The sequence below is a fragment of the Calonectris borealis genome, chromosome 28 (genome assembly GCF_964195595.1).
Source record: "Calonectris borealis chromosome 28, bCalBor7.hap1.2, whole genome shotgun sequence".
NCBI lineage: Eukaryota > Metazoa > Chordata > Aves > Procellariiformes > Procellariidae > Calonectris > Calonectris borealis.
Genome location: NC_134339.1, coordinates 4,973,185 through 4,989,152, shown reverse-complemented (window position 1 = coordinate 4,989,152; position 15,968 = coordinate 4,973,185). Strand labels below are relative to the sequence as shown.

General features: G+C 51.2%; 2 protein-coding genes across 4 annotated transcripts in view; one reads left to right on the top strand and one right to left on the bottom strand.

Moving 5' to 3' along the window:
- The first annotated feature begins 19 nt into the window (after nucleotides 1-19).
- On the top strand, nucleotides 20-13,943 carry DDX49 (DEAD-box helicase 49). The gene is made up of 13 exons (XM_075175635.1): nucleotides 20-236; nucleotides 396-519; nucleotides 608-693; nucleotides 956-1,077; nucleotides 1,174-1,361; nucleotides 1,509-1,649; nucleotides 2,205-2,280; nucleotides 2,403-2,479; nucleotides 2,970-3,067; nucleotides 3,426-3,500; nucleotides 4,110-4,198; nucleotides 4,606-4,677; nucleotides 4,973-13,943. The coding sequence occupies exons 1-13, from the start codon at nucleotides 122-124 to the stop codon at nucleotides 5,147-5,149; spliced, it is 1,440 nt and encodes a 479-aa protein (XP_075031736.1). The 5' UTR covers nucleotides 20-121; the 3' UTR covers nucleotides 5,150-13,943.
- The window catches only part of HOMER3 (homer scaffold protein 3), a 24,451-nt gene continuing 22,186 nt past the window's right edge, over nucleotides 13,704-15,968 (bottom strand). For all 3 annotated transcript variants that reach the window (XM_075175661.1, XM_075175662.1, XM_075175663.1), the window contains one exon: nucleotides 13,704-15,817. In XM_075175661.1, the coding sequence (XP_075031762.1) occupies nucleotides 15,629-15,817 (189 nt within the window). In that variant the 3' untranslated portion in view covers nucleotides 13,704-15,628. The remainder of the gene's footprint in view (nucleotides 15,818-15,968) is intronic.

The following is a 15,968-nucleotide window of genomic DNA, read 5'->3' as shown; positions in this document are numbered from 1 at the left end:
GTCACTAGAGCGCCGGAAGCGGCTGCCGAGCAAAGCAGGCTGGGTGCCGTCAGCAGGAGGCAGCCAATGAGGGGGGCGGGTGACGCGCGGCCGTAAGCGCCGGGTGCAGACGGGCACGGCCATGGCGGAGTTCCGGGCGCTGGGGCTGGCGCCGTGGCTGGCGGAGCAGGCGCGGCAGGTGGGGCTGAGCCGGCCCACGCCCGTGCAGGCCGCCTGCATCCCGCCCGTGCTGCAGGGTGAGTACGCCCGGGCCCGTCCCCCGTCCTCCAGCCCCGGGCCCCAGCCCCGTCCTCTGGCCCCTGTCCTCCGGCCTCCATCCCCGGGCCCGTCCCCGGGCCCCACTCCCGCTCCCGGTGTTAACGGCCGCTCACGGTCCCCGTCCTTCTGCCTCGCAGGTCGCGACTGCCTGGGCTGCGCCAAGACGGGCAGCGGGAAGACGGCGGCCTTCGTGCTGCCCGTGCTGCAGGTGCTCTCCGAGGACCCCTACGGCATCTTCTGCCTGGTGCTGACGCCCACCAGGTAGGGAGGGGCCCCGGGAGGGCCCGGACCGGGCGAGCCGGCCCCGGAAGGCCCCGCGGCCCTGCTTCAGCTCTCTCCTTCCCGGCAGGGAGCTGGCGTACCAGATCGCCGAGCAGTTCCGTGTCCTGGGGAAGCCCCTCGGCCTGAAGGACTGCGTGGTGGTGGGCGGCCTGGGTGAGTGCTGCTGTGCGGGCGTCGGAGCCCCTGCCCTTCCCCTCCGGCCCCGGTACGGTTGGGTTGGGACGGAGCAGAGCGCCCGGCGAGGCTCTCTTTCCGCACGGTGTGTTTTCTTTGTGCTGAGGAGCTGTCATCCAGCGCCCAAGGCAGCGGAGGCTGGCGGAAACGAGGAGAGTGACATTTTTTAGCCTTACAGACCAAACGATTTTAGGGTCCGCGTTGAGTTGCCCGTAACTCGGCTCTGCGGTTCTTGTTGCAGACATGGTGGCGCAGGCGCTGGAGCTGTCCCGTAAACCCCACGTTGTCATCGCTACGCCTGGCAGGCTGGCAGATCACCTCCGCAGTTCCAACACTTTCAGCCTTAAAAAGCTAAAGTTCTTGGTAAAGCAGTTTTCCAGGTTTTTTTTTATGCTTTTAAGATTTTTAGCTTTGTAGGTATGCATGCAGATGATCTCGTTTCTTTTCGGCTGTGCCTAGATTTTGGATGAAGCTGACCGGTTGTTGGAGCAGGGCTGTGCTGACTTCACCGCGGACCTGGAGGTGATTCTGGATGCTGTTCCAGCACGCAGACAAACATTGCTGTTCAGCGCCACGCTAACCGATACGCTGAAGGAGCTGAAGAGCCTGGCCGCAAACAGACCGTTCTTCTGGGAGGCTGTGTCCGAGTAAGTCTTCATCCACGCTACTGAGCGGATGAAGGATCCTGTTTCCTCTGCGTTATCTTGTCTCCTCACTGTCTTTCATCTCCCTCGCGTTCCACCTTCCCTTGCCAAACCAGTGTTTCTTGGTGCTTTGCCTTCCCCTCCCGACAGGGTGCGGACAGTGGATGAATTGGACCAGCGCTACTTGCTTGTACCCGAAGCAGTCAAGGACGCGTACCTTGTCCATTTAATCCAGACCTTCCAGGACGAGCATGAAGACTGGTCTATTATTATCTTCACTAAAACCTGCAAGTGAGTGGCATTGTTCCTCGTGATTGCTCTTAATGTAGACGTGCCTTTACATTTCTAGTTCATATTCCAAATTCGCACTCTATTGGGTGTTAGGCTGGGATGGTATTTGCTTCCTTAAGTCTACTCTGAAATTTGGTAGAGAAACACCTTTTCCCTTGAGCAGTCTGGGGCTGAAGGGCCACCCAGAAATGTCAGAAGGTCAAGCTGCTTTACCTCCCCGCATCTTCCTTTCCTCCTGCTGATGGACACTGGAAAAGGGATGGGGAAAATAGCACTGTCTGCTCCTCTGGGCTGTTCCCGTCCTTCCGGTGGTTCAGGTGACTGGGATTGAGCCCTGGAGCTGGTGACATTCCCCTGAATGCAGGTGGGAATCCACTCTCTCTCTCTGGGGTGAGTGGGTGTGGAGTGGGTGTCCTGTTCCCTGCTTCTGTCGGAGCGCTTCAGTAACTAACTGCGTTGTGGTAATTGTAGTGCGAGGGCTTCTCGAGGGACCCCAGCTCTGTCCTGATCCATCAGTTTCCCTGTTACATTCTGATTATTTTTTTTTCCTTCAAGGGACTGCCAAGTCTTGAACATGATGCTTAGGAAATTCAGCTTTCCTTCTGTAGCTCTGCATTCCATGATGAAACAGGTGAGTGACGGACAGATCCGGGAGATGGATGCTTCCAGCTGCATCCCTGAGCCAGACGTCTGCCCAAGTCCTACAGCTCCTGTGGATCACAACATCCCTCATACAGACTTTCCTCTTTACAGCGGCAACGATTTGCAGCTTTAGCAAAGTTCAAGTCCAGCATCTTTAAGATTCTCATTGCCACTGATGTTGCTGCCAGGTAAGGGAAAAACGCGGTCTCTGTTGCCAAAGGTCTTAAGCCTGCTTTTTAAGCACCAGAACCACTGTAGAGATTAGGGTGGGTTTAGCAAGAGGAGAGCTTTAAATTCCCCCCACTTGGGTAGGACAGGGTTGTTCACTTCCGTTGTAGAACATCTCTGAGCTGTGTTTTGGAGCCCACTTGTGTGCAATGTAGCTCTGATCCTGTTTTGCTGCAGCAGGTGTGTGTGTGTTCTAGCAGGAGAATGGTTTCGATGAGGCTTAGTGTGTTCTCTGGGTCTGGGAGGCAACGGCAGGCTACAGGGCAACGTTGCATTTTGTGACTATAGGAGAGTTGCATGAGGAGAGAGTTTGTCCTAGAATCCGCCCGAGCCAATAAAGACTATATTCATGAGAATATGAGGCTCTTGGAGAAGGCAGAGGACGGGAACTTAAACTGCATATATTAAAACAGTGTTTTTCAACTCCTGTTCTCTTTCCCTGCATTCTAGAGGTTTGGACATTCCTACAGTACAAGTTGTCATCAATCACAACACTCCCGGCCTGCCGAAAATCTACATTCACCGGGTTGGCCGGACAGCCCGTGCGGGTGAGCAGGGAAAACCGTGTGCTGTTTGCTGGCTAAAACCGGGATCCTGGGGCTGAGCCCTGAACGGGTGTGAGGAGGCTTCGCAGCAGTTGCAGTGCAGTCTTTTCAGTCAGCGCCGGATCTACTCGGATCGCTGGCTCGGCATCCTGCCTTAAGATTGCAATGATGGCTCACCCTGACTCGTGTCTGATCTGCACCAATAGTTAGCTGAATTTTCAGAGCAAATAAAGCCCCCTCTGAGCACCCCGTCACCACAATGTGCTAGGCTGACTCATGGGGATGGATGGAATTTGGCATGGGTTAGGCTTCATCTCCCTGCTTGTCAGGTTTCATATATCGCTGTGTTTTCATCATCCAGGTCGGAAAGGAATAGCTATTACACTGGTGACGCAGTATGACATCCATCTCGTACATGCTATTGAGGAGGAAATCAGTAAGTAGAGCACCAGTAATGCTGCTAAAATGTGGGACTATGCATGTTCCTTTGTGCTTGTGGTACTTGCAGCCCTGATTTCATCGGTGCAGAATGTACGATCCAGAACATCAGCATAAAATGGTTTCTCTTCCCTGTGTGGCTAAGGCTCGGAAAAGAGCAGGAGCCCTTGAATCTCCATCAGCTTTGATTCTGCTCTGGGGTGTGCCAGGCATGAACACGTTTGTCTTCCTGCTGTTTCTAGTGGAGGAGAACCAGTGTGTTGAACTCTCTCTGCTAGCTTTTTATTAAAGCAGCCAGCTTCTTCCTTACTTCCTTGCTACTGTGTATGCTGAGGTGGACAAGAAGAACAGGTTGCTTTGCATAGATTCAGACTTCATCTTTTTTTTAGGAAGTAGACCTAATAAATGCAACGTCTTGTGCTATGGGGAATTGTAGGCAGAGGGGAGGATTTAATCCTTTGTTGTAGGCATGAGGAAGTCAGAGTGATCATAGTGACAACAATTCCACTGATAATCAGTGGAACTATATTGGGTTTTTTACTAGTTGAGAATCTGCCCCTGGATTTTGTAACCAACCATGGTCTGTAAATGTCTCGCCCTGATTTAGAACTGAAGCTGCAGGAGTTCTCTGTGGAGGAGCGGTTTGTGCTTGACATCCTCACCCAAGTGAATGTCACCAGGAGGGAATGTGAAATAGTAAGTGTGCAACATGAAGCCCCTTTGTTCAGAGGACTGGAGATCTTGGGCAGCTGGGTGTAACCAGGAGATTCGTTGCAGTCTAACGTGCAGCTCTGGATACGCAGCTTTGCTCTTGAGCACATAAATAAGAATTTTTGTTCCTTTTTCTAGTGGAAGCACATAGACCTGAGTGTGGGGAGGGTCATTTTAGTTATCTTCCCTAGGTTTGCTCTGTTATTGCACATTTTTGCAGCATTTTTGTGCTGCTGAGTGTTGAGGATGGTACTTTGGAGGGAAGGTCTGCAGGCTACCAAATGTGTGAACGCGGGTGAGGTTCTGCTGACCCTCTAGAGCTGCTCTGCTTTTCTCTGTGTCAGACTCGGTGCTTGGTTACTGATTGCCCTGCTGTATTTTTGCTTTGACAGGAACTGGAGGGAATGGATTTAGATGAGAAGAAAGAAATAAATAAGCGGAAACAAATGATCCTTGAAGGGAAGGTGAGAGCTGCTGCTATATAAACTACTTTGATCAGTGGCTGGTATAATGCCATCGATGTGGAAAAGGAATGACAGTTCCTCCCTCACTGCTGTGGTGCGTCCGCCTCACTCCCCTTCAGGGTGGTGAAGTTTTCTCTTAAAGGGTGACTGATTTAAAAAAGTGCATTGGGGTAGTGTCTGACTTCTGCAGCCTACTCAGTCACAGCCTAGAAAGCAACGTGGGCATCTAGGAAAGGCAAAGGGGCTGGCGCTGTCCCTAGGCATGTCACTAGTGTCCTGACATTTGCCATTGCAGGATCCAGATCTGGAGGCAAAAAGGAAGGCAGAGCTAGCCAAGATCAAGAAGAAAAACAAGCAATGCCGTGAGAAGATCCAGCAGACACTGCAGAAGAAAAAGCAACTGCAGCTGAAGAGGAAACTGCAGAAGAAGATGGAGCGGCGGAACAAACTCCATGCTACGGAAGAGAAGTAACATCCTTTGGCCTGACTTGCTTGGCCGGGACTGCCCTGACGTTGCTGCTGCTTTGGGAATACTGGGATCTAACGTGTTTTAATGTGGACACTTCTGACCTGAAATCAGTGTTGGAGAGTATGGGGAAGGTGGGCGAGGGGAGAAGGGACACTTTGATAAACAGTCTCCGTTTTTTTTCCTTCTTGCACAATGCTGCTGGCTTGGGCCGTTCCTGGCAGGCTGGATCAGTCTCCTGGAAGAATGTCTTCCAAGAGCATGTTTCCTTCCTCCAGCGAAGGGAGAGGCCAGACCTGAATTCTTGGTGACGTGAAGGGAAATAAAGATCCTCTCTCTCTTCCCCCTTCATTCAGTCATTGCTCTTTCCCTTTCAAGGGCTGGTGCTTGCCACTCACACTTGTTTATATCAACAGATTCTCCCCTGAGCCAGAGTCTAAAAATACTGTGACAAAATGAGCTCAGCCCCTATCTGTGCCATAGCCCAGAGTTTTCTGAGAGGAAAATTCCTGGAACACGTGGGGAGGTTGTATTGTGTGGCTGGTCCTGGGGTCGCCTTGGGATAATTCTGCTTTATACATTTAAGTGATACTCTTGCCTGCGATTGCCTGCCTTGACTCAGACTCCAACCCTGGGCTGCTATCCGTAGGGATAGCAGAGTCATGGTTTGGAGCCCGGGGCTGCTGGGGGTCTCTGTTTTCCCAGATGATCAGTCCGTTCAAAGGCCGTTTCTGGCACAGAAGAATCCCAAGAGTAGGATTGCCTTGTTTCTTGTACCCTCCAAGACTAACCAGAGTGGTTTATATTTGGGTCTGCTCTGTAGGTTTCTGGGCCTCCCTGTGTAGATTTGCACCACGTATGTTTGGAACAGGAGGGTGGTTAGGCTGGAGGGGGCTGAGCTCTCCCAAGAAACAGTTGTGTTTCCCTATGGAGACAACTCAAAATCCCAGAGTATCTCAGGCCAGAGTTTGGCCATCTCTGTTCTGATGTCAGGTTTGATCCTCAGTGCCTTCTTTAATGTTCAGAGCTTTCTATGACTTGAGACTGAAGATCTGTTATTGCTGTCCTCCAGCTTACAAAAATAGTTTCTGTGGTCAGTGCCCAAATAAATATTTATTGCAACAAGTGACTGGATGTTTGACCTTCTCCAACACATGGGGGAGTTGTGGGATCTTAGGGGCGGGGAGCAGTACTTGTGTGGGCAAACAGCTTGGAGATAAAATCAGTTTTATTTCAAGAGATGAGTTGGATAAGGATTGAGCGTCTTGTGGGTGTTACATGCCTCAGTGCCTTCATGCAACCTCAGCCCAGCTCCTTTCCTGGGAGCATGTGGTCTCTGTGGTGCCTTTGCCTGACTCAAGCGTGGTCTGTGCAGACTGAGGTCTTGCGGAGGAAAGCTGGTGTTTCCCTCGGGGAAACTCCTCCAGCCATGCACAGCAGGGCCTCCTGGTGCCTTCAGGCCAGGCGCTGACATGGGCTTGGGAGGTGCAGGTCCATCTGCAGCCTGGTGGCAAGCGAGATGGGTGTGGTACCGCCTGGGGTTTCAGAGATGCCTGAACGCGCTCCTCCTCGCTTTGTCCTCTTGGGTGCCCTCCAGGAAGGAAAAAGCACTCAATAGCTTGCCTTGTAGCACAGCTCGCTGTTACCGGTGGCAGCTGCTGCAGCAGCAGCAAATAGGTTTGTATCAGACTGATGCTTTCTGAATACGAAATGCTTCTACAGCCTTGTGCATGCTAATTTGAGGAGCAAGCCTGTTAGCTGTAGATTAAAAAGATATCCTCTCTGGGACAGGCTGCTCCTGCCTTCCTGGGGAGGGTGCTGATACTGCCTTTGAGTATCAGTTGATCCCCTCCCTCTCGCAGACACTTCTTAACCTGCTGTCTGAAGTCTCTTTGCTTCACCCTGGTGGGGGTTTCTCAGTTCGTCTTCTTCCAGCACAATGTGACACGTGGGGTTTGATCAAGGCTCTTGTCTTTGAATAAAAGGAATTTATTCAAAATTTCTTTTAATACACCCCCTGTCTTTCTTGAGCAGCCTTCTCTGTGAGGGTAGGACACGTGCTGGAAATAAGAGCTCACTGTAGTGCTGACTAGATGTTCTTGCTTCAGATAATCAGTTTTGGGAGGGGCCAAGTAGAAAAAGAGGTTGCTGTGCTAGTTGGGATGTAGAAAGATGCCTTAAATTCCCAGATTAGGAATTTACATTTTGCCCAGGGCCAAAGGACGTCGGGTGACATCTCTGTACGTGCTGTCCGTACTGCCCCCCAAGTAGGATATTCCATTCTGGGGTTTCTAAGCATCGTCATAAACCTTTGGGATGCCCTAGGAGTATAAGGACTTCCTCCTCATCACAGCCTAGATCGCGTCGTGACTGTAAAACCACCTTCCTCCCCGTGTGGCTCTGCCTCCCAGTCCCCCAAGCAGGCGCTCGCACGCTTCCCTGTCTGTGCTGTGCGAGAATTGGCCTGAGCACACCCATGGCCTCTCGCTGTGCGCCTTCCACACGCTCTGCTCTCTCCCCTCCTTCAGCTCAAGCTCCCCAGCTCTGGGGGGGTTTCCCTGCCTGGGTTGCCATGGAAACTCTTCTCAATTCAGCATCTCAGATTGCTGCCTCCTCTCTCACCCAGACCGTGTGCGGCTGTTGAACACCACACTGGCATGGGGGCTGTGCCGGGGCGTGCACGAGGGACAGTCCTGCACCCGTGCCAGCCCTCCTCATCCTCCTGTCTCCCCTGGGTGTGAAACCATCGTCGGGCCCTGCTGCTCTGAGGCGTTGGCAAGCGCGTGCTCCTCTGCCTCCCACCTTGCAGGGCACTTCTGTCTGGCTTTTACGCTGATGGGTCTGTAGGCACGCGCCAAAACTGGCTGCTTTGTGTGTGTTTAAGGAAATACTTGTCTCTTCCCGGAGCATTTCCCCCCATCTCTGCCCCTCTTACAGAGGAACAAACATCTCTGAGGGGTGCTTCCCAGAAGTTCTGCAGGGAGAAGGGAGAGGCTGGGATCCTCCTAGGTGAGATGCACAGTATTTGACAAATCCTCCACACTAGCACATCTGCTGAACAAGGAAATGTGGCAGTGGGGACAAGTTTGGTAACACAGGAGTCACCTTCAGGGGCTGGCACCTCCTTCATGTATGGATGCTGTATCAGGCAGGAAAGCTTTGGATCTCTACAGTGAAGAAAAGGCAGCTGCAATGAAATAGTCTGGGCTAATCTTTGGGCTGGGCTTTTGATTTCTCTTTGCTGAGACAGCAGTGCTGCATTGGAGCTCATGTTCCCGCTTTGCTGCTGCTGGCTGCAGATGCAGCCATCTTCAGCTCTCCCCTTGCAGGGGCTGCACTTGGCGCACACACACCATCTCTGCGCGCATTTAACACGGCTGTACCTCCATGTGGGTTCTTCAGGCTGTCCGAAATCCCACTGGTCCAGCCTGCACTGTGTCAGCTGTTGCTTTACCTTTGGATGCTGTTTGCAAACACAAATTCAGCTGTTTTGAAAGCCTTAAAAAGCTGCTTAACAAGCTTTTCTACCAGGAATGGCCTTTTCCCCTCCAAGCCCTTCTCCCGGGGTAGCTTGCGGGGGGCCCCGCCGCCACGTTAGCCGGTAGATGGCAGCTGGTGTGCTCTGGACGCCCTCGCTGCTGGCTCTAGTCCTTGTTCAGAGGAAAATACAGCACAGAGCTTCTTGGCTGGGCAGCTGGATATTAAAGATTGGGCTTGAGAAAGCAGGGAGACAGCAGGGGGACAGGGCTGCCTGTTCCCAAGCCTTGCCCATGCAGCAGTCAGGCCCCAACTGGGTGCTGCTGCTGGCAGGGTCCTCCTGGGTCAGTGCTTCAACCTCAGGATTTTCCCTTTACTTGCAGGGCAGGACTGAGCCTGAACCCTGCAATGCTCCATCATAGTTATGGCTGCTTCTCCATTCCAGGGCTCTCCTCCCAACTCCTTGCAGTTTCTTTGTTGAACCTTCACCTTCCCTGCTGCACCTTAAAGCTCTTCCCTGCCAGTTTTTGCTGATTAAAATCCTTGTCCGTGGCACACCCTCATTCAGGGCTTGACTGCAGCTTCATGTGAAGACATGTGTCTTCACTCTGGGTATAACATGTTTGACACTGTAACTCCCCTAGTTCCTCCCTGCCAGCATCAGGACTCCAAAAATGGGACAAAGGGAAGGAATACCTGGATCTTTTTTTTTCTTTTGTGCTAAGAAAACCTCCCTGCTGGCTCTGTTTAATTCATACCCATCTCTCACTCCCTGCAGCAGCTCTGTCTCCCGGGAACGCATCCCTGCATGACTTGCTTTGGATTCCTGTCACCTCTGGGAGGGAGAGCACTTGTCAAGGAGCAGAAGATTCTGCTCTGGCCTTGCAAGGAGAAGCTGTGAGCACAGCACTAGCCTGTTGCAGTACCTCATCCCCATCCCTTCATCTCTGCTCAGTATTTCCCAGCATCATTCTTGAATTCCCAAGCCCAATCATCACAACCTGTGCTCCCAGGTTGAGATCACAGGAGAGGTGGCACTCATACCACCAATCTCTAGGCTCAGACACTGTTTTCGTCTACCCATAACAAAGTCTGGACATTAATATCTCCAGCCAGTAAGGCTAGAGTGAAATGTTTTCTGTCTGTTGCCTGCTGGGATTTGAAACCCTGTTAGCCCAGCATTGGTGGAAACAGAAGGCAGAGACTATATACAGCATCCTCTCTCACTTGCTGTTTCACCAGCCCTTGGGAAAAATAAGCTAGCAACAGGGCGAGGAGCTAGTGCTGAGGCAGAGAGGCTGCCCTGTTTTCACAGTCGCACACGTGCAGACTGCAGGATGCGGTACGTGAGAAAGGGGTGACAAGTCACATTCGTGGCAGCCTATGCGAGTCCCAGTGAACAGCCAAATGCCCTGGAATAGCTGGGTCTGCAGACTGCAGAGCCCTTCCCTGCACGCCACGGGGACAGAGGTGATACCAGCCTCCCGCCCCTTTCCACCTGGCAACTTCCTACAGCTGCCGCTGACAGTGGCATCCGAGGAAATGGAATTTGGTACCTTTGATTCTCACTTCGCAGGCTTGCGCTCAGCAGAGCCTGGGGAGCTGAGTGGATGCAAGCGTTGCTTCAGCTGTGAGCTGACTGGAGCGGGCAAGTGCTGCTCCTTTGGATTACCTGTTGCTGGAGCTGCCACGTCTCTTCTGTCTGGAGCGTTGCTCGCTCTTACCACAAGTGTCTCATTTCCAGCGTTATTCCACCTGCTGCTTTTTTGGTGGGGTGGAGGGAGGCTGACGGAGGAGGTAGGACCTTGCGCAGAGATGATTAGTGCTGTAGCTCATGTTCTTTTCCCTCAGAGCAGAAACTGCCTTTACACACCACAATCTAATAACGATAATAATTATAAATTACTCTGGGAAAGGGGACTGTGAACCTCACTGGATTTTTGGGGCTTTATTATGTGTTTGTGGACATTTTCCAAAACACACATTTAATTGCCTTCTCTGGTGCACACGGAAATTGTCTTCCAGTGTGTGCATATGTGGGGGGGGTGTTACACTCACAGAGTATGCTTGCCTGTGCTGTCAAGTGTAAACATACCATTTCTGAACTAAAAATAACCTATCCTCTGAGTAACAGAGCAGCTGATCTCTGCAGCCCAGATGCAGGAGCTCAAAAGGATTAGGTCACCTATTTTTCATTAATGGTGCTATTTAATTACAAATTCCCCCAAGTTTGATCCTTTGGAGATATAAAACAAAGTGCCTAGTTGCTTTCTCTCCATCATGAACTTGCTTCAGTGTGTTCTCACAAAAATGCAGATACCAAAGACAATCTGTTAAGTAACTTTGATGTGAGGCTGCCTAACACCACAACATGCATTACCAGGGGACTCTGCAGCGGCTTTTTGGGAAGAGAAAGATTTTTACCTCTTGTTTAAAATCACTCAACTGACTTAGGGTATTAACCAGCCTGGCCTGTGCTAACCTCTTCTTCTCTTGGCTCTCCAGGCACCTTGTAGATGCTAGTAATTTAAAAGTCCAACAGTCCTTCAGGGAGAGTAATTATCTACTTCGTGGAGGAGGAGAAATCAAAGCCCAGAGAGGCGAGGGAGTCTGCAGAGTGAGCCAGTGGCAGAGCTGGTGGTGGTCTGCCACTCTGACTGCCGGGTCAGCTCTAGGTCTGGACTGGCCTTGCATTCCTTTTCAGCCTGGAAGGCCTGTATTGGCATCTGTCAGATGGAGTTTGCATTAGACACATCCTTTTTCTGAGGCTCTATTATTGGCGTGTCCTGTAATAGCAAAGCTTCATTTCCTCTTGCTGAGCTGGTCAGAAGGACCTTGTCGTGGGTCTGGATTCAGAGCAGAGAATCACACCTTGCTGCTGTTCATCAGAACGTCGTGCAAGGAGGGGAAGGTTGCAAGATTTTTTATTTGTTCATCCTGATCTCATACGAGAACCATTTTCCCCACATTCCCTTTATTAATGTTCTGTCTAGGTTTTCTATGAATAATTAAGATCCTCATTTGCCAAAAGAATTAGGTCTCTTAAGGTACCTGCAATCAGTAGCATTTCTCCTCCAGCAAGGAAGCCACTGTTACTTAGTTGCTGACAGTAATTGTTATTGTGAGACAGAAGCAAACATAAAACTGCAGCCTTGCCATTCATTGCTGTCTTTTGTAACGCAAGTTTTTCTCCTTTTGAAGCAAGAGAAGCATAAATAAGGAAGGGGTGAGGGTTGGAAAGTGCATGGCGGGGATGTGTTAGAGTGCTGCTGTTCTGAAACACAACTGAAGTCCTTTTTAAATGCTCACTAGAGCGGGGCAGATGGAATTAGTGCTTTGCTGCTATGCCGTCTACAGTAGGGTTGTCTCATTGCTAACCACAGATTTAGGGCATTTGTGGAAATAGCTGGTGATGAATGGGTTTTCATTAGTTTAGAAGAGGGGAAGACTGCAACGGAAAGTGCCTCCCAGAACCATCCATCACACTGCCCTGCAATGCCTCAATGAAAGACTTTTAACAAATGCTGAGCACAGGACAGATCTCATCAAAAAGCCACTATTCAGATTATTCTGGCAAGGAGAAGAATTGCAACTAGCACCCGTAGGGAAGAGTGTAAAGGAAAATGGCCTCTGTTCCTGGTTCCTGACAATGAAAGAGCAAAGGAGCACAGCCAGGACTGTGACTAGCTGACAGAGCGATGCACAGCAAATGCATGACAAGTACCGCTGGCCTCAAGGTACACCGTGTGCAGGGAAACAGCGTCCAGCATCCTGCCAGGGACAGGGCAGCTCCCACAGCAAAGTTTCCAGAAGCGGGCAGCACCATTTGTTTGCAACAAATGGGCTGTTCAGAAAGTTCAGTGAATGGGCTCCATTGGTTCCTACCGCAGAAGTATTGATTTCACAAGAGCCGAGTGGAGGAATCTGCACTTAACAATATGACTGGGTGTAATACTTCCCCCACTAGACAGAAACAATACTTCCACGGGGTTACAGCTCCTCAGGATATCATATATTGGGCTGCCGAGTCTCAAGAGGAGGCACTATTTCAGGATCCCTGCAGGATCAGTGCATAGCACACCCTTCTTATTGGTACCCAGATACCCTACCCACAGTTTAAGCTCAGCAACACTCTCAACGCTAATTTTATACACCATAATGATGAGAGACCTGGGGGGCTGGGACTGCACCTTGTGTGCTTTGGCTTCATATAGGATATGAAGATAAGCAGCAGCCTAGAACTTGTGCTTTTCATAGCATTCTGGTTTTTTCATAACATTTTTTTAAACCGAGTCTGTCCCTGGCTGACTCTTAGCCTGACACGAAGAGGTTGAACACTGTGTGAAACAAGGAGAGCTTCCTGCAGGATGGAAGTGGAAGATTAACTGCAGATTCCTTTTATTTGTGACTTGTTGTATGACTTGTAGATCTTCTTGCACTCCACCTAGACTGTCAATGGGTCAATTGTCTTTGCTGTGGGTCTGATGCAGCTCTCCAGTGATGCTAAGTTGTACTTCGAGGATATAAAATGCATAAGGGACGAGAAGAGCCTTAAATAGCGTAAGAGCTGGGTCTCATGCTATACTGTTGCCTGACCCAGGTCAGAGCAGGTCCTGGGGAGAGTGGCAGGCAGCACAGCGCTCCACGAAGCTGTCGGAGCTGCTGTCTCAGCTGAGCACCACGCTGCAGCTTGCGTCTGCCTCTCCCCCACTCAGAGGGAGTCCTGCTGGGATGCGCAGCAGCCTGACTCAGGTCCTCCCTCTCACTTCTTGGGAACGGTCTGAGCGTGGCCTCCCTCGGGAGAGATGACTCACCCAGGCGTGGCACACACGTCTGGTCAGCCCCCTCAATGAGCAATACAACACAGGCACTGGCCAAGACGCAGGGCTGCGAGATGGTCACTGCCAGAATTTAAGGATCCATACCCAGCTCCACCTTGTGGGTCGCAGCCACAGAAGAGAAGTGTCAGAGAGTAGTAGTACAGAACGTAAGAAACTTTTGCTCAACTTTCTTTCTCCCGTACTCTCAAATCCCACCCTCCTCCCTCCATATTGCAGTGACGGAGACGCAAACCAAACACACCTTTCTTGGAGCTGATCTCTATTTCAAAAGAAGGCTGCTCCTGTAGGAATAAAATATGAACACTGGCATGGGGTGGTAAACAAGTCCCTAGAAATTTTTGCCACCCACTTACTTCCTTCCCTTCTTAAATACCCTGAAACAAATATTACTACAGTAGCTCCAGCCCCATACAGTTGTGAGAACTTCATGCAAAAAAAAGAAAAGAAAAGAAAAGAAAAGTAAAAACCAACAAAAAAAAAAACCAACCCCAAAACAGAAAAGCCCCTCCCTGGCTATGTAGGTCTGGAAATCCTGATGTTTCCTCATCATCCCTGGGAGAGGGAAGGGCTTTGCCTAGACACAATCCAGCACAGAGTCACCAGTACCTCTCCACTCCAGCAGATTCCCAAGGTGCCAGACCTAATCCTGCCCTGACTTGCAGGCAGTGCATGGAACTGTGGGTTCCTCTCGTGGTCACCAGGTGAGTGAAAGGAGAGGCAGGCCCTGAGGAGCTGCACTGCCTTACACAGGTCTGCCGAGGGTCGGAGAGGGCAGTACTTGGCAGCCCGTGCTTCCTAAGTACCAGAGTTTCTGCAGACCTGTGAAACATTCCCAGGATTACTGCTGTCTTTACCTAACTTATAGCGGCAAAGAGGGCAAAAAAACAACAACAAAATCCAAATCCATCAACACTCCTGTAAGGTTACTAACTACTTCTACACAGACACTGCTTCGTCATTCAGCACAGGGCTAAGCATGCTCCTAGGTAACTACGGGGGCGCAGCAGGCGCCGTGGGGGGGACACAACTTTCCAGGTTTCTGTGGTGCCTCCCTCAGGCCTTGCTCAATTCCTATTACTAGACAACATCTACGATAACTCACACACTTCCCACAGGCCCCGCAGGGCACCAGTCCCAGCATGCTCCAAACGCCTCCTGTTCTCATTTAATCTGGCCAAGCATGGCAAGCTGGGACCCGTACCCTTCACAAGGAATACTGCTCGGCTGACACGGAGCAGGACATCTCTGTGGACTGTTTCCCAATAAAAAAAGAAAAAAGAAACCAAGAGCAACTGCGATTTGCTCCATTTAATTTCAATTAACTGCAGCCCTTAGAGGCCGGGGGAGATGCCAATCTAGCAGTTTGTTGGTCATCCCCTCAGGGATGTCCCATTTCTCAAATGCCCCTTTCCCAACCAAGCCTCTACTCTTCTCAGCTTAAAGGAGTTTTAACAAGTCATTAAATCCCACTGTGTTAAACTAATAAGAGCTTTAAAACCTGCAGTTCCTTTTCCTCTGGAGGATATGACTGAACACTGGAAAGGACACACAGTCAGGCAAGCACCCTTCTCTGCAGTGGGGACTCTGCTACCTCTGGAAGCTCCTGACAGTGACCAGGGTTACTGGATCCTGTTAGAAAGACACGATAGTTAGGGCTGGGGAAGAGGAAAAGGAGCAACTGTTGTCCTCGGTGTGCTAGAACTTCTCCTCCCTCCCTAGGTGGGGAAACAGGCAGCTTATTTGCAAAAGGCAAGTGGTTTCCTAAAAAACTACTGAAAAAACGCGAAGGCTGCTCAGCCCCTTCCCCTAGAAAACTGTAAAAACATTGGAGACACAGTGTGGCAGCAGGGAGGCTGGGAAGGCAGCACAGGGACAGCTGCTGTCTCTGGACCATGCCACAGCCACGGCAGGGTCCAGAGAGGTCTGGCTGTGACTTGTAGATGCTCCCTGTAGAGGATTCAGGAGCTCAGGTCCTCTCTGCCCTCTCTCTGGGTGTTCAGTGGGCAGTAAGTGGCTGGTCTCCACACTCTCCAGGCAGCTGCTGGTATGTTGGCGTATCCTGCCCGAACAGACCTCGAGGCTGTTCTGTGACTGTAATTGCTGTCAGTAACCAGTCCCAGCTCGGGCTCCCCTCCTCCGGAGGTGTCTCCTTTGAGTGTGCTGCTGCTCAGTTGCTCTCTACCAGCTTGGCTAGTCCCTGACGGATCTCACTGAGCTCAAATATCTTCACATCCATTATCTCCGCCACCTTGGTGACCTCGTTCTGGATCTTCTCCCTCTCGGCCAGGGTCTCTGCCAGCGTCTGCTCGGCAAGGTGAAGGCGTCGCTCCAGTTCTGCGTTGCATGCCTCCAGCTCCTGCCGAAGGACACAAGTGCAGTGAGGTGGCTGCCCCAGCACTGATACATGCTGCTCTCAGACCACCACCCTTATCTCCACAAAACAGTCCTGCTAGCACCCCAGCGCCAGGCCACCCACACCCAGCCCCCTCTTTCACTGAGGGACCTCC